At 39.1% G+C, this 18,400-nt stretch overlaps 1 protein-coding gene across 2 annotated transcripts in view; it reads right to left on the reverse strand.

Annotated features, from left to right (window-relative positions):
* Window positions 1-9,366: 9,366 nt before the first annotated feature.
* Window positions 9,367-18,400, reverse strand: part of CDH18 (cadherin 18) — a 310,510-nt gene continuing 301,476 nt past the window's right edge. For both annotated transcript variants that reach the window (XM_070747111.1, XM_070747112.1), the window contains 2 exons: window positions 12,948-13,199; window positions 9,367-10,116 (listed from right to left, as the gene is read on the reverse strand). In XM_070747111.1, coding sequence (XP_070603212.1) covers window positions 9,626-10,116; window positions 12,948-13,199 — 743 coding nt within the window. In that variant the 3' untranslated portion in view covers window positions 9,367-9,625. The remainder of the gene's footprint in view (window positions 10,117-12,947; window positions 13,200-18,400) is intronic.

Below are 18,400 nucleotides of genomic sequence, written 5' to 3' on the forward strand. Positions count from 1 at the left end.
ACCCCAGAGTGGGATGGGAATGGTGATTTTGCAATATCCTTCCCTAAGAGTGGAAAGGGAATGAGGATTACTCAAGACCCACCTATATCGTCAGGCACGGAGGAATTAAGACATCTCCCCCAGGCTTTCTTATATTTTATGTTTGGTATGTATGTGCTGTATGGTTTTTAAATTGTTGGGGTTTTTATATAATTTTATTATTAGATTTGTTCCATTATTATACTGTTTTTATTACTGTTGTGAGCCGCCCCAAGTCTTCGGAGAGGGGCGGCATACAAATCTAATAAATTGAATTGAATTGAAAATTGAATTTTGCAGTATTCTTCCCCTGGAGTGGGGTGGGAATGGACATTTTGCAGTATCCTTCCCCTGCCACGCCCACCAAGCCACACCCACAGAATGGTAGGGTAGGGAATTTTTTTGAATTTCACCCCTAGCTCAGGTATTGTACATTATGCAAACACCTACATCTCTGGAAAAGGATCTAATTCTGGGAAAGATGGAAGAAAAAAAGAAGAATACAATCTGTAATGAGATGAGTAGACTCAGAGGTGAGGGGTGCACTGTTGGGGGACCTGAGGTAAGAGGCAGATCAACAGAGAGAAAATCTATCTATGTGGTTGCAAAGAGTTCACCATGACTTAATCAAATCACTCAGGAAACAATGTAAGTGTATAGCCAGAGAAATCTCTTTAAAGTTTAAATGCAACATAATCTTTCTCCAACAGCGATAACCCAGCTGGGAATTGTTAAATGTATATTATAAATGGGAGTGTTTTTCCCCACTCATAAAATGTATTTCTAAACAATACAAATATGAATTAACTGTAGCAAAAATATGTCTTTACAATTGTTTGATATGATTCTCAGCATTATGACTATTATTATTTTATATGGCAATTCAAAACCATTGTGTATGGTAGAATCTGTCCCTTCATTCACTCATATAACAACATTTTGAAGAAGACACTGCACTTATAAATTGCATAACCCTCATGTGTGCATGTAAGGTTTCTATATATTCAACATTACAAGATTGATGGCTTGAAATCTATCAAAGAAATATACCTTTTAAAGATAGCAATATCACAATAGAATTCTTCAACACAACAATAGTGACCAATTTTGACAGACAAATCAGAACATATTTTTGACAGTGTCTTCACTTTTACTCATGATCCATCATGCTTTTCTAAATAATACCCTTAATCAGAGCTTACAATATTCTTGTAAATAGGATATTGTAAAATTCATTGGTCAATTTTTTTAAAAAAATGAAACACTACTGAAATTAATGAGGTATTATCTGGTTGGAGTTAATACATCCACTTTGTAAATTCACCCTTCAAATTTGGTTTCCAGTTCCTTCATAGCTTTTTCTGACCTTAACTCAGAAGTCAGAACTTACATAGGTATACTGCATATTCATGATTTTGTATGACTTGGTGTTTAAGGCTGTTTTGAACATGGATAGAGCATGTGACATGCAGTATGAAGCATTTGGGGCATTTTTGAATGCTGCTGCCGTTATTATGTTATTATTGTTATCCTTGAATGATGATATTATTTGGTGGGTGGCATTCTTTCTTACAAGACCAGTGCATCAGAATCTTAAGTTAATGTGTGCCATTGTGTAAACAGGAGAATGACATTAACTGCTATCTTACCTCTTGTGCTAGGTATCACTGAATTGGGCTCAACCTCCACTGACTGCATGGACAAACACAAATTATTTTAACCCTGCTGTTCTGTTCAAAAACACTATACACTTGTAAAGTTCCCGGGTCTATTTGACCCGGACAGCAAAATGTTCATTTTAGGTACTTATATTTGGTCTTTTTGAAAGCTTTTTTTCACTTGGAAACAAGTTTGAACATTTCTGCACACAATGATATGAAGATTGAACTGAAAAAATGTATGCTTATTGGTTTATTTTGCTCATAAAAGGGTCCCCCATGCTTATACTCCAATAGGCTTATACTCAAGTCAGCTTATACTCGAGTATAAGACCCTATGGTCTTACTAAACTTGGTGTGGGATTGGTAGCTTGAACATTTCTGAACATGATGATATGAAAATTGAACTGAAAAAATGATGCTTATTGGTTTATTTTGCTCATAAAAGGGCCCCCAATGCTTATACTCAAATAGGTTTATACTCGAGTATAAGACCCTATGGCCTTATATTCGAAAATAAACCGATAAGCATCAATTTTTTTCAGTTCATTTATATTTTTCTTATGATCAGGAATGTTCAGTTTAGTATATCAAACCTTTTGGGGGGAAATCCCTTGGAGATTTGTAGCCTAAAAAAAATATAAACTGACACAAAATGCTCAAAAATGGGGGGAGGCTTTTTTGATCAAAATAAACCAATAAGCATCATTTTTTCTGTTCATTTATATTTTTCTTATGATCAGTAATGTTCAATTTAGTATATCAAACCTTTTGGGGGAAAATCCCTTGGAGACTTGTAGCCTAAAAAAATTATAAACTGACACAAAAATATGGGGGAGGCTTTTTTGATTAAAAACCCCCAATAAGCATCAATTTTTTCAGTTCAATTTTCATATCATTATGTTCAGAAATGACCAAACTATAAATTCAATGCAAAAAGTTTTCTGAAAACTTTCTATCTCAGATTCAAGATAGAGCCTCATCAGCTCCATGGATAATGTCAGCATCCAACTACTCCCAAATATAAATAAAAATTCAGGGTGTTCATTTATTGTATTATCGTTTTCAAAACCACCTTTTTACCACCACCCCCAAAAAAGAAGGTGAATGTAGTCACACCTAGTCACCCCTACTCTTTGGTCTCTGCCTGTCAACAATTTACCTCCTTGCAGCAAACAGCAGCAAAGCCTGATTAGCACAAGCCATTGATTATCTGCTTCCTGACACTCAACTGATTGATTGAAGTTGCCAGCAAGCCCACATGCTAAAATGAAAGTGAAACTAAAGCTGCATTGAGGCAAATTGCTGTAGGGAGAGGCAAAGACTGGAACTGGCTGTGTTTTGCTGCAAGGAGGTAAGTCAATAACTATAAATGACAATAATCAATAACTATAAATGTCAATAGAATGTTCAAATTATTAAACCTATTTTTTAAAGACTGCTTTATTATTGTTCTAGACCAGTGTTTCCCAACCTTTTTTGAGCCGCGGCATTTTCAAAATCCTGGGGAACACTGAAAGGGGGGGGGGGTGGCTAAAGAAAAGTTTTGACAAAAAAAAATCTTCCTCCATTTCGCTCTATTTCTCCCTCACTCTTTCTCTCTCTTCCTTCCTTCCCTTCTTTCTCTTTCTCCATCCCTCTTTCTTTCTTCCTCTCTCTTTTGCTCTCTTTCTCTCTCCCTCCTTCCCTCCCTATATGTCTTTCTCTCTCCCTTGCTCTCTATGCCTCTCTTGCTATATCTCTTTCATTCTCTCTCTTTCTCTCTCTTTCTCTCTCTCTTGCTATCTCTTTTTCTCTCTCTCTGTCTCTCTTTCTTTTTCTCTGTCTCTCTTTCTCTCTCTCTTGCTAGCTCTTTCTTTCTCTCTCTTTCTCTTTCTCTGTCTCTCTCTCTCTCTCTGCCTCTCTTGCTATGTCTCTCTTGCTCTCTCTCTCTCTCTGCCTCTCTTGCTATGTCTCTCTTGCTCTCTCTCTCTTTCTCTCTCTTCCTTTCTTCTCTGCGGAGGCCGGCGAAGGTTTTTCTTATTTTAAATGTTCCAGGTGGCAGGGGGATGCGGAGCCCGCACGCACACACACCCCGACATTCCAAATCCTGCCTCAGCTGCATGCAAGAGGGGCCGGGCGGGCGTTAGCAGCCCGATGAGGAGGACGAGAAGCCGCTGCAGCCACCCCCAATCCCCCCACTTCCCTGGGTACCTTCCAAAGGCCCCTGGAAAAAGGCAGGAGGTAGCAACGAGGCGCGAGGACAAGCAGGCAGCTTGGTGGAGGGGAAGCGCTGACGGGCTCTCCTCCTTCCCCACCCCCGTGCTTCTCTCCCGCCCTGGCTTTTGCTTTGCCCGCAGATTTCCCCGCAGTTCAAAAGGAGGCAAGAGGTGGCCTGGATGAAATTGCGGGGAAATCATGGGGCGAAGCAAAAGCCAGGGCGGGAGAGAAGTGCGGGGGTGGGGAAGGAGGAGAGCCCGTCAGTGCTTCCCCTCCGCCAAGAGGTTATTGCCGCCGCCTCTGCCTCCACTCAGGCAGCCATCGTGGTTGAGCTGAGCGAGAGGAAAAGGCGCAGTGACCACGGTGGCTCCCTGAGTGGAGGCAGAAGCGGTGGCAATAACCTCTGTGCTTTCTACGGCAGCGTGGCTGAGCTGGACGGAGGGAAGCGGCAGCTCCCACTCGAGGAACCCACGGCAACGGGCAACGGCTTGGTGGGGGGCGACGGCGGGAGACACAGGCGGTGGGAGGAGAGGGAACTAGGAAGCGACTGTGAAGCCCAAGACCATCCACAGGACGACACTCAGGCAGGGGCGCCGGCAGCGCCCCGCCCAGCTGGAGCTTCTCGCGGCACACCTGGCCATGTCTCGCGGCACACTACTGTGCCACGGCACACCGGTTGGGAAACGCTGTTCTAGACAACTTAACAAAATGAAGAAGAAATAAAGGCTTGATATGAAGAGGCCCAGTGCTATTGAATCTTCTTTTAAATAGCAGAAAATACTTCCAGAAAGCCACATCAATTTTAAAGATCTGTAAAAGTATAATCTGAAACGTCTGTTTTTAGTATTGTTAGTATTAAGATAAGGCAGCTGAGTTAAATCCTGACTTAGTCATGTCTGGAGTAGATTTATTTAAATAATTGGGATGAGTTAATGTGATTACATTTAAGAACATTTTCTGGGATTAATAGATTGCCATAATGTACATTTCTCCAATTCTTCGCTATTTCTATGGGTTAGGCACACATGTACAGAAATACACAGCAAACACTGTATATCATCTGTGCTGTTAATAATAACAAAGTTGGAAGGGACCTTGGAAGTCTTCTAGTCCAGTCCCCTGCTTAGGCAGGAAACCCTACACTATTTCAGACAAATGATTGTCTGACATCTTCTTAAAAACTTCCAGTGTTGGAGCATTCACAATTTCTGAAGGCAAACTGTTCCACTGATTAATTGACGTAACTGTCAGGAAATTTCTCCTTAGTTCTAAGTTACATCACTCCTTGTTTAGTGTCCTCCCATTGCTTTTTGTTCTACCCTTAGGTGCTTTGGAGAATAGGTTGACTCCTTCTTCTTTGTGGCAACCCCTGAGATACTGGAACACTGCTATCATGTCTCCCCTGGTCCTTCTTTTCATTAAACAAGCCATGCCCAATTCTTGCAACCAGTTGCCAAATTGCTGGGAGGCAGATGGCCTTTTTTCCTTATTTTCTCCCCTAAAACTAAGGTGCATCTTATACTCCAAAAATATGGTATATGCCAATAACTTCTCTGTATAGGAGTGTGTTTATATTAGAGGTTTCATTTTACTTGTTGATTAACTCTTAAAGTGCAAATACAGTCATACCTTGTCTTACGAACCTAATTGGTTCCAGGGGGAGGTTCGTAAGACGAAAGGTTCGTAAGACGAAACATTGTTTCCCATAGGAAACAATGTAAAGTCAATTAATCCGTGCAACCAAAAAACCCCCCGCAAAAAAACGGCGTTCGGCGACTGCTGGGAAGCTGCGCGGCTATTTTAAAAGGTGACAGCCGGCCTGGGGGGCTTCCCAGCAACCTCCCGAACCCCGAACCCGGAAGTTCGGCAAAAGTTCGGGGTTCGGGAGGTTGCTGGGAAGCCCCCCAGGCCGGCTGTCACCTTTTAAAACAGCCGCGCGGCTTCCCAGCAGCTTCCCGAAGCCGAATGCCAAACCCGAACTTCCGCGTTTGGTGTTCGGCGACTGCTGGGAAGCCGCGTGGCTGTTTTAAAAGGTGACAGCCGGCCTGGGGGGCTTCCCAGCAACCTCCCGAACCCCGAACCCAGAAGTTCGGCAAAAGTTCGGGGTTCGGAAGGTTGCTGGGAAGCCCCCCAGGCCGGCTGTCACCTTTTAAAACAGCCGCGCGGCTTCCCAGCAGCTTCCCGAAGCCGAACACCAAACCCGAACTTTCGCGTTCGGCGTTCGGCGACTGCTGGGAAGCCGTGCGGCTGTTTTAAAAGGTGACAGCCAGCCTGGGGGGCTTCCCAGCAACCTCCCGAACCCCGAACCCGGAAGTTCGGCAAAAGTTCGGGGTTCGGGAGGTTGCTGGGAAGCCCCCCAGGCCGGCTGTCACCTTTTAAAAAAGCCGCGCGGCTTCCCAGCAGCTTCCCGAAGCCGAACACCAAACCCAAACTTCCGCGTTCGGCGTTCGGCGACTGCTGGGAAGCCGTGCGGCTGTTTTAAAAGGTGACAGCCAGCCTGGGGGGCTTCCCAGCAACCTCCCGAACCCCGAACCCGGAAGTTCGGCAAAAGTTCGGGGTTCGGGAGGTTGCTGGGAAGCCCCCCAGGCCGGCTGTCACCTTTTAAAAAAGCTGCACGGCTTCCCAGCAGCTTCCCGAAGCCGAACGCCAAACCCGAACTTCCGCATTTGGCATTCGGCAACTGCTGGGAAGCCGCACAGCTGTTTTAAAAGGTGACAGCCGGCCTGGGGGGCTTCCCAGCCACCTCCCGAACCCCGAACCCGGAAGTTTGGCAAAAGTTCAGGGTTCGGGAGGTTGCTGGGAAGCCCCCCAGGCCGGCTGTCACCTTTTAAAACAGCCGCGCGGCTTCCCAGCAGCTTCCCGAAGCCGAACGCCACACCCAAACTTCAGCGTTCGGCGTTCGGAGACTGCTGGGAAGCCGCTCGGCTGTTTTAAAAGGTGACAGCCGGGCTGCGGGGCTTCCCAGCAGCCTCCCTAACCGAACCCGGGGTTCAGAAATTTTTGCCTCTTCTTACGAACTTTTTTCGAGTTACGAACCGGCATTCAGGAGGCTGCTGGGAAGCCCCGCCGCCCGGCTGTCACCTTTTAAAACAGCCGCGCGGCTTCCCAGCTGTCTCCGAACACCGGTTCGTAACTCGAAAAAAGTTTGTAAGAAGACGCAAAATTTTTCTGAACCCCGGGTTCGTATCACGAGTTGTTCGTAAGACGAGGGGTTCGTATCTTGAGGTACCACTGTACTAGTAATTAATTAACCGAAAAGCTATACTGAGTACTAGCTACTTTAATTTTCCATGAGAAAATTCATATTGCCATATTCTCTAAATTATGATAACATATCTAAAGGACCGGAGACTTTTCGATGTCAGAAAGGACAATCTGCTGTCAAAGGCCTTCTTTTTCACTTTAATGAAACCTTAGCCAGGTTTCTAAAGAGTAGAATTGAGGAAAGGATCATTACAAAGCAAATTCAAGGAACCCTTGGAATCATACAATTAAAGACAGTTACTTCCTCTTTATCCAGAAAAAAAATAGAAAAATATGCTATGCCATCTTAGAACTATCTTCACATTGTAGAACATAGGAAGAGAACATAGGAAGCACAGGAATTGTTACATCCCACCCAAGTTAGGGGAATGAGGACTGATATGGCAAACTGTTCAGCTACTGTAATAATTCAATAGGATTATTCAAAGTTTATGTAAGCCAAAAACCTACCCACAAGAAGTTTCTTCATATGTTTCTGACTGATTCTACTACACTGGTTGTGCCTCCCTCAAATTAAATGTTAGTCACTGCAAAATTAATCACCTTGAAAAGTTTTCAACTAGGAGAAAAATGTCTCTAATATCAACTCAGGGGGGAAAAGATTGATTTTTCATTATGAGAAATTTGGGGGAAACTACCAAAGGATGGATTACAGCAATGAAAAAAATTGATATTACCTCTCCTGATGTATCTATTTTAACACAGTGGAAGATGTTGTAAATTATATGTTCATTCAAACAGCTGCAAAACTTTTTTTCCTTTGGTATACAGAAATTATTTCTTTATTCTGCTAGATTAAATCTGGGGAAAAAATCTACAATATAGGAAAGGTCTAGCCAATATGTTTCTTACTAAAGTGAAGTTTATAGTTTTCTATATGGAAAAGTCAAATGGGCTAGATTGAATCTGAAGGATACAATAGAAGTGGGACAATACACTCTACTAAACAGGAAGTAGTAGATAAAGAAACTATGTCACATTCAACACTGTCTTCCTTGTTATTCCATTTTCAAGCACCTGATTAAGATGGTTCAATATAAAGGTAGTTATTTGTCATTTCAGCAAATATTTGTAATGTAGGATTCCAGATATTGTGTAGATGTGCTTTTGTAGGTTCACTTTGCGACAACATAATGCAAATGTCTTATATTGTTCCTACTGTATTGGTGCATTATATTGAGTTGACCAATTTAGCAATAAGATTTACAGCATGTGCTTTCAGGTCATTTCTGATAATTCCACCTGAGATGTTTAGATAATAAAAGTATACCAGTCTTCCCCACTTTACATATTTCAGAGTAAAATCCCCATCCACCCTACCCTGCCTAGGTTCATTTGAATTAAAAACTATAGCATCCTGAAAAGACCAGTTTGACAAATTTACTCTGTTCCCTATGTGAAAATATATGGAAATTCCATTATATCAAATCACGTTTACTTACATTGGGATATAATTGATGATAGATCTCTCATCTATATATTTGCCAAATAAAAATAAGACAATATAAGCCATTGCATAGCTTAACATGTAATACATTTTCTGTAAACAAAAGGTATCTTATTCATTTCCATTGCAGAAGGAAACTATACGCTGTTCCCTTAAGTGAAGAAAAAAATATATGTCTGGCTTTTTCAAAAGGCAAAATAACTACAAAGTGAAAGCATGTTATCAATCAGAAATGTTTAAGAGGGGAGAAGATTATAAGTTTAAATAAGTAGCAATTTAATGCTTGCTTCCTTACCTAGAAAGGATAAAAAGATTGGAGGTGGCTTGCAGAAATGTGGCATTCACTAACAGTAGTGGATTTTTTTTTTTAAAGAATTCAACTAAATGTTATTAATCTTGAATGTTATCTGTCACTTGGATATATAATTCTAGTGTCACCTTATGAAAGAAATAAAATACCTTGGATTGAATAAAACAGGAGAAAATTACTCTTCCCCCATTCAATTACCCAATGGCCTCTAAGCTTACAAACAGAGCTAATTATGTAATGCTGAGGTCTTCAAACTTGGCAACATTAAGACTTATGGACTTCAAATTTGAATTCCACAAGTCTTAATGTTGCCAAGTTTGGGGACCTCTGATGTAAATGCCACAACCAATCAAATCGAAGTAATTCTTCTTGTAAAGTAGGCTCTCTATAGACTCATTGCAATTCTGATATATTCTGAGGAAATTGTAAGCAAGTTGGCATTGCTTCGTTAACTTAAAATATTGTTACCATTACTGCATCACAGACTTTATTGAGCAATGAAAAATATACACAAAGGGACAAACTTTTCTTGGAGATGGAAGAGTACTTTTTTCCTCAAAATTTGATTTTCTTCAATTGAAGAACTCCCTTTCAAATGAGAAAAGGGCACTTATTTCTACAGTAATTGTGTACATCTTGAGGATATTGATATTTAGCCATTGTTGTCATTACGCTTCCAAATTGCTCGTAGATCTAAAATGTTCCATATCTGGGGAATGATCAAGGTAATTAAGTTGTTCTTTCAGATTCTATTTCTCCATAAAGTTCAGCTAGCTTTTTGAACTCTGGTCCCCAGTCACCAAGATAATTATAATCCTGGTCAGAATGCGTAGTAGCTGAATCCAAAGAACTGATAGATCCGGCTTCTGACCTTTGACCTTCATATGCATATGTCTGTAGAGAATCATATGGCGGCACACTCAGATCAAGGTCTGCTTCAGCCAGCCTTTGCTTAATAAATTGATGAACATCTATGTTGTCAAGATGAGATGAAGTGGGATGCTTGGTTCCGGGCTTCACCTCAGGCCGAACATCCCTCCGGAATTTCAATTCTTCAGCAGCAGATGGATTCCGCAGAGCGGTAATGTCAAAAGCTTCAGTATCCTCCTCACCTCCACCCTCATCATCATAAGTGACAACATTTTCCCGGACATCCTCCTCTGAAATGACCAGAGGCTCCTTTTTGCTGCGTTTTAATGTGATGAACAGGACCACTATTGCTGATGAGAAAAATTCAGAATAGCATATTAGTAGGGCTGCCAACTGGTAACTCATTCTAGTTGACTGATTAGCTGCATTTTGGCAGAGTTATCTAATGCTGCATTCATTTTAGCTGTTTTCTTTTTTCTTTTTGGCAGAGTTATCTACTATTTTATCCATTAATTATGTTGAAATTAACCTGTGTCTCACTAGTACATTAATGTAACTTGCTCTTTGAGGTAATTAAAGCTCCCACATAATATAATATTTCCCTATCAGCTAATATGATCACAAAATAGCCAAGTATGTTCTGAAATTAGATATTCAATTTCCTTTTACTGATCTATTACATTAGTACAAGAAGACCCACAAATGTAAAACAAAACAAAACAAAACAAAACCCCATCCTATTGATTAAATAATCTTCTTCAACCAAGGTAGAAATGCCTTGATTTATGGACATACTAAGATGATTACATTACTAAAAATTAAAGTTGTGACTGACAGGAAAAATGAACTCATAGATTTATGCTTGCATTTTGTTGAAAAATTGCTTGTAACAGAGAATATTAGTATTGATATGTGATATTGGCATGTCCCCATGCATATTTATACCATTTGCCTTTAATCACCCTAATAATGTGCGAGTTTTGCATTAATAGCTTGATAACAGTTCACATTATGGAAAAGCTGCACCTTCATTACCTTAAACATTGAGTAAAAGATCATTACTAGTCAAAGGTCATATGAGTTCTCTCCAATCCCAAAAATGAAAAGCAAGCATGGCAGACCCCTTAGACCAATGCTTCTCACATTTAGCCACTTTAATATGTGTGGACTTCAACTCCCAGAATTCCCCAGCCAGTAAGTCTGCACATGTTAATGGGGCTAAGATTGAGAAACAGTGCTTTAGATGTTATAGAAGCTACAGATTCCACACTCTCTATGTTAGCACCCATATTGGGCACAGTAGGAGAAAAGAATTTCAGTATCACAGGAGACTATGAAAAACACCTATTTATTTTTAATCAGAAAACTCCAAACACCGTACTATAATTTAAGACATTTGCGTAGAAAAGAAACAGTGCTGTTAATGTATTGGAGTCATTTGAGAAACATACGCTGGATAATTTCTGCATTTTAATAAAACAGCTCTGCTCAACCAGTCTAGAGATATTGGAACAATAACTTTCAAGCATAATAGCCAATACAGTGGCTAAAATTCTGAGGCCTGGCAACTGAGGATGAACTTTAGATTTATTCACATAATTTGGGTGAATGGATGAATGGACAGACCGTGTGAAATTCAACCAATTGAGAATATTAGCTAATGGATAGTATTCAAAGAGTCTAAGTACGTAAACTCATAAAGTGTTCTGAGAAAAAGCATTTCCAAGGACATTTAACTAATGAAATGATCTTGCTTCATCTATCCCTTGCTCCTCTTGATGTGCCTTTGACTGTTATCAGCTCATCCCACAGAGAGATAATTTGCAAATGGCTTTCTTCTTCTCCTTTTCTTTCTTTTGGCAGGGGGATCCATTTCAAAAATACTCTCTTCATCTCTTCTTCTTTCTCTGAGTATATTAGCCTGCAACCTGAGTTGGTGGTTTCCTGAAATCTTACCTGGTACATCAATAATGCTAATTACTTACTGACCTCTGCAAAATTAATTCTGCTGGATGCCAGAAGCTCAGCCACTTGCTTTAAAGATTTCCCTGTCCTATCAATTTAGTTCAAGCTTGAAATTATTCCTTTTTAAGCCAGAAGTTCTAGCTGAATTTAAGACTGTATTTCTAGCTATTCCTTATCAGAAACAATTCCTAGTTCAGCTGCTATTTTTCATAGCATTTGCCTCACATGGCTGCACCTTTTCTTTATTTTTATTATTATTATTATTTATTAGATTTGTATGCCGCCCCTCTCCGTAGACTCGTAGACTTTTTGCTCCATGCTCAGCTACCTCATCACCTCGAGGTTCGACTACTGCAATGCTCTCTACATGGGGCTACCTCTGAAGAGTGTTCAGAAACTTCAGATCGTGCAGAATGCGGCGGCATGAGCAGTCATCGGCCTTCCCAGATACGCCCATGTCTCGTCAACACTCTGCGGCCTGCACTGGTTGCCGATTAGGTTCCAGACACAATTCAAAGTGTTGGTAATGAGCTATAAAGACCTACATGGCATCGGACCAGAATACCTACTGGACCGCCTTCTGCCGCATGAATCCCAGAATCCGATTAGGTCCCACAGAGTTGGTCTTCTCCGGGTCCTGTCAACTAAACAATGTCATCTGGCGGGACCAAGGGGAAGAGCCTTCTCTGTGGCGGCCCTGGCCCTCTGGAATCAACTCCCCCTGGAGATTCAAACTGCCCCCACCCTCTTTGCCTTCCGCAAGATTCTGAGGACCCATTTATGTCACCAGGCATGAGGGGATTAATGCACCCCTTCTGACTAGTAAGACTTGAGTATGATATTATTGTGTAGTATTGTTTTTTTAACTTTAGCTTTAACCATTAGATTTCTACTTTATTGTTATTGTTGGTGTGAGCCGCCCTGAGTCATCGTTGTCGTCATCATCATCATCATCATTATTATTATTACCAGTAGGTATTTTACAGAATCTGTTAAAGAAGGACTTTGATTATCAGTTGACTTGTTGCAGAGTCTGATACTGAAAAGTGGATGGCCCAAGATTTCCATGCTTGGGAAAGGATTAAACCCTGGGTGTCCCTACTCCTAATCCAGCACTTTAACCACTGGCTCTTGCAATTCCTGGTTCAGTATTGCAATTCACATTGCTGTTGGGATTATCTAAAGGTTCCAGAAGAGAAACTAATTGAGAACTTACCCAAGAGAATGACAACACAAAGCAGGATGGCAATTAATGCCCCTGTACTCAATCCTGCAGAGGAGAGGAAAGCTTCTGCATGGCAGGTCCGCACACGGCCATCTCTTTCACATGCACATACCCTTATGACAAGAGTGGCACTACTACTGAGAGGTGGGACACCTCCATCAGAGATGACAATAGGAAGGTAATATACATCCTGGATAGTCCGACTAAATCTTCTCCTTCGGGTCAGGATGCTGGCCGTATTATCTATAGGAGGAAGGACAAGATCAAAGAAGTATTAACAAAGACGATATAAACCTAGTTAGAACACATTTTATCTTTGGTTATAGTTTTAATTTTCAACTTCTGGTGAATATCCAGTGAACCCTTAATAACACACTATAGTAAACTCTGGAACTGCTTGCATATGATAGCTCCATGGTGTGTTTTGGGTCATGTTTTGGATCCTGGGATGCTGTGAAAAAAGGGCAACGCTTACTGAAACCCATCTTTTTCTTTCAGATCCAAGATGAGTATGTATTGTTTTAGTTCAGATTCACAGGACTGAAAAGAAAAGTGTGATGAAGAGAAGCCCCAAAACACTGCCCTAAATGGCACACCTCAACATTGGATAAGATGGCAGAAACTAGTTATTTTGTTGAAGATAATTCAGTACCTAGATTACAGAAAATCCTGACATTAAAAATAATTTGAACCATAGAGAAACAATGACCTCTGTCCTGTCCTAATCCAGTTATACTTGACATATAACATCCTTTCTTTAGCAGGACACAAAGAGGGAGGTCAAACATGATTTGGGTCCACTGATTAATAAGAGGTTAATTTTAATTAGAAGAAATATTTTAGATCAATTTAACAAGAATAAATAATCAAAGCATGCATGCACATTTGCAAAGAAAGTGTTAGGTTATGTGAGGTATTTCAGAATGTAAAAATAGATTCCTCCAGCTGTCTTTTAAGTTTCTTTTTTAAATATAAAGACAGGAAATTGTGTTCTGATCCCCACCTCCCCAATCTGGTTCATCTTTTGCTTTCTGTATCCTTCATTGACCTCCTTCTAACATATTCCCCCCCCCCCCCTGTTATATTCCCTATTAATTTTACCTTTCTTTTCTCTGTGGTCTTATCACATTTTTTACCTTTTTAAAATCACGTGTCCTGAAAATCATAAAGATCCAGGATTATGTCACTGAAGTAGTAAATAGGATTTCCCCCCCTAATTGTTTGGATTAGCTAATATATTCCATTTATTTATTGTAATTTATTTGCTTTTATGTGTTTTCCATATAACTTGCTTCATGGAGAAAATCTATGTATTGCTAAGAATCAATACTGATGTGATGGCACATAACCAATCCATCGATATAAAGTGTTCTCATTTCACACTATGCCTTAATCTTAGTCTATGTCTTATCACTATTTTTCAAAAATATTTCAAAAAACTATTCACTAACTTCCCCTTTTAGGTAAATTAATTTGATTTAATACTCATCTATGAGTTTAGTGGAATAAATTAACATAAAATACATAAATATTTTTAAAACATTTGGAAACATCTTATCAGAAAAGCACTCCTCCCACCTCTTTTTTCCTATTCCCAATGATATCACACAGCTTCAGATTGCAAATATGGGAAGCTACATCCTTGACATAAACAAAATGTATTGTATTAGCCAAGAAATGGATTGTGAATATAACGATTGCATCTGAGCAATAGTAGCTTCTCTCATATTTAAGACTGAGATGCCAAATAAAAATAAATCTAAAGTAACATTTTAAAAATGTTAATGTGCTCTTTCCACTGTTTATATTAACTCAATTGAGTGCTTTTTTTTTTACTCTGGTTCTGTGTGTGTGTGTGTGTGTCTGTCTGTCTGTCTGTCTGTGTCTTTGACTTGTTTACCTGTGATGCTGCTCTAGGTGCTTTGATGATGATGATGTTTACCTGTGATTCTACTCTACTAATCTCTATAATTAGTCACAAAAATGGTCACATGTTCCACAATTTTATACATGTTTAAAATATTTAGTTCTATTGGGTTAGCTTGTAAGGATCAAAGATTGTAAACTCAAACTTCATAGGTTTATCTCCTTGTATTTTGCTTCATTTGGTTTAAGAATGTAAATAATTTAAATTTAAATTAAGCATTCGAGAATACTGGTCTTCTCAAATCCAACTAACCAGGGTGTTAACTGGATTGGTACTCAGCTTGTAACATTTGGGAATGGTGGGAATCTCTTCACCTGCATCAAATTGATTTCATTTCTTTTAGCAACTGATTTAAAAGCATATTTTCTCCCAAGATTTTTCCTTTCTACCAAATTGTACCTTGATGGCTTAATAATCACTACTCACAATGGCTTCAGATATGTCAAACAATATTAGAAACATAGAAACATAGAAGTCTGACGGCAGAAAAAGACCTCATGGTCCATCTAGTCTGCCCTTATACTATTTTCTGTATTTTATCTTAGGATGGATATATGTTTATCCCAGGCATGTTTAAATTCAGTTACTGTGGATTTATCTACCACATCTGCTGGAAGTTTGTTCCAAGGATCTACTACTCTTTCAGTAAAATAATATTTTCTCATGTTGCTTTTGATCTTTCCCCCAACTAACTTCAGATTGTGTCCCCTTGTTCTTGTGTTCACTTTCCTATTAAAAACACTTCCCTCCTGGACCTTATTTAACCCTTTAATATATTTAAATGTTTCGATCATGTCCCCCCTTTTCCTTCTGTCCTCCAGACTATACAGATTGAGTTCATTAAGTCTTTCCTGATACGTTTTATGCTTAAGACCTTCCACCATTCTTGTAGCCCGTCTTTGGACCAGTGAGTGAGTGTCATTAATGAACAGCCTCTATGTACACTGGTTTCTACCACCACTACATGCCTGCCAAAACCTAAGAATAGTTAGTATTCCTAGATATTAACTAGTGTTGGACAGTTCTATTTGCTCTCAATTTGTGTTTCACTGAGGGTTGATGGAATCATAAATGGAATCCAGCATTTTTCATCCTATCATTTTGTTTGCTCTTATATTGTATTTTTTGGAATATAAGATGCACCCTTTCCCCTCTAAAAAAAAGGTTGAATATTTGGGTGCATGTTTTACTCAGAATGTAGGATTTTTTCAGCCCTAACAAGGTGCTAACAATCTTCCTGGCTCTTAGAGGCTTGCAGACTTTTCTTCATTGCTAATCCCTCCAAAGAATGTTTTTCCCCCAGCCCTAATGAGGTGCTAGTGATCTTCCTGGCTTGCAGGCTTTTTCATGGTTACTCTACCCAAAGAAGAGTTTTTCCAGACCTAGGTTTTTGCATGCTTGTTTTCATGACTACTTCCTCCAAATAAAGTTTTATAAATAAATCCATAATCAGGGGATAAAATAATGTGCTAAAGCTAACCAGACTAGGCACGCTAGCCAGATGAATATCTGGTAGGCAGATTTTTCTCCCCTATTTTCCTGCCGCAAAACTAAGGTGTGTCTTTTATTCCAGTGTGTCTTATACTTCAAAAAATATGGTACTTACTGTACAATAGGCAGTATTTGACTTACATCCAGAATTGGTACTGGAATTTCCATTGCAATGCGATGTAGTTATTAAGTGTGTTGCACCTGTTCATTGATCAAATCTGACTTCCTCCAATGGCTTTGTCAGAACCCCCCAGGTTGCAAATGGTAATCACATGATCCCCCAGGTCACAGTATCCATTGTAAACACATGTAGATTGCCAAGTTCCCATATCTGATCATGTGATTGTGGGGATGCTCTGACTCTCTGATGCCCCCACCCTCCTCGCCTTTCGCAAGAGTCTGAAGACTCATCTATGCCGCCAGGCTTGGGGCCACTAGACTCTAGCCCCATGGCCAATGAACATAATGTATTTCTGTTGTTTGAATGGGAATGAGTAATTTTAATGTTACTGAGGCTTTTAGATTAATTAATTTAAATTAATTTGATATAGGATGTTTATATTGTTTCTTTTATATTTTGTAAGCCGCCCCGAGTCCTCTGAAAGGGGTGGCATATAAATCCAATGAAAATAAATAAATAGATAAATAAATAAATTCTTCAGATGGAAGAGAGAGAGATTATATGAATGAGATGGACAAAATCTATAGAATCCATGCTAATTATGCAAGACAACATCACCTCCCTCAAGAAGTGCATATATGATTTTCATGAAAAGCAATTTTGGTGAATATCCACAATGAAAGCCATAATCCACTCCACTTTGGATGTAAACAAAATGGTTAAATACCAGCAACTTCGTGAAAGACAAGGCATTTTAAAAAGTAAACAAGAATTGGAATATCAGGATATAATTATAGATAGGTGGTCATATATACAAATTCACTCACGGTACAAAAAAGGTAAAAAAGAATATGGATTTGTGACAGTCCCACAACAATTAGATAAAATAATGATCGACCTGGATGAAAAATTAATTACAAAAAATTATAACTATTTATTAGAATTTGATAAAGCAGAAGACATAGTGAAGGGAGTCATGATAGCATGGGCAAAAAATATTGGATATAGTATAGAATCGGATGATTTGGGGGAATTGGCAAAATATAAAGAGAACCAGAACAAAATGTTTTATTGATGGTATATGGCACCTGCTAAATTAATAAAGATTTATCCAAACCTGGAACCAAATTGCTAGAAATGTGGTCAAAATTAAGGTACCTTCAATTATACAGGGTGGTTATGCACAGAAACAAAAAAAAAATTGGGTAAAAATTCAGAGATGGATACATCTATGACAGGCTTTCAAGTAGACTTTACTCCAGAGTTACTTTTGTTAGGAACTGCAAAATGGAAATATAATAAAACAACTATATATATTATATTACATATTATAACAGCAGCAAGAATTGTGTTTGTGTAATGTTGGAAACAAAAGAATATACCCTCTGAAAGCTTAGTAATTTTTTTAAATGATAGCGTCAAAATGGACAAGTTAACAACTAAACTGAAAGGACAAATGGATTCAGAATATTACGCTATATGGAAGAAATGGTATGACTGGATTAAGAATAGAAAAAAACAAAAAAGGAGAGACAAAAGTTAAGAAGAAGAAAAATATGTAACTGAAGTTTATGGAATATATTTGGATTTCAATGTAATGATGTGTAAATAATTTGTAAATGTAAAAATATGTAAATGAAACCAGTCATGTATAAACTATAAGTATTTGTAAAAATAAAAAAAAATCTATTTAACAAATAAAATAAAATAAAGATAATGATAAACATACTAATACATATTAATACTATTAAGGTGAATTCAAGTACAAATAAAAATTTAGAAAAAAATCTAACTTTTAGATGTCAAAATTTATGGCTCGCAGCATTTCCTGGATAAATCTACACACAGGCACAGCTCACATTTTGTTTAGAAAAAAATAAAGGCACATCTGTTGGAAGAGTTTGA

This window comes from Erythrolamprus reginae, chromosome 3 (genome assembly GCF_031021105.1).
Source record: "Erythrolamprus reginae isolate rEryReg1 chromosome 3, rEryReg1.hap1, whole genome shotgun sequence".
In the NCBI taxonomy this organism is placed as follows: domain Eukaryota; kingdom Metazoa; phylum Chordata; class Lepidosauria; order Squamata; family Dipsadidae; genus Erythrolamprus; species Erythrolamprus reginae.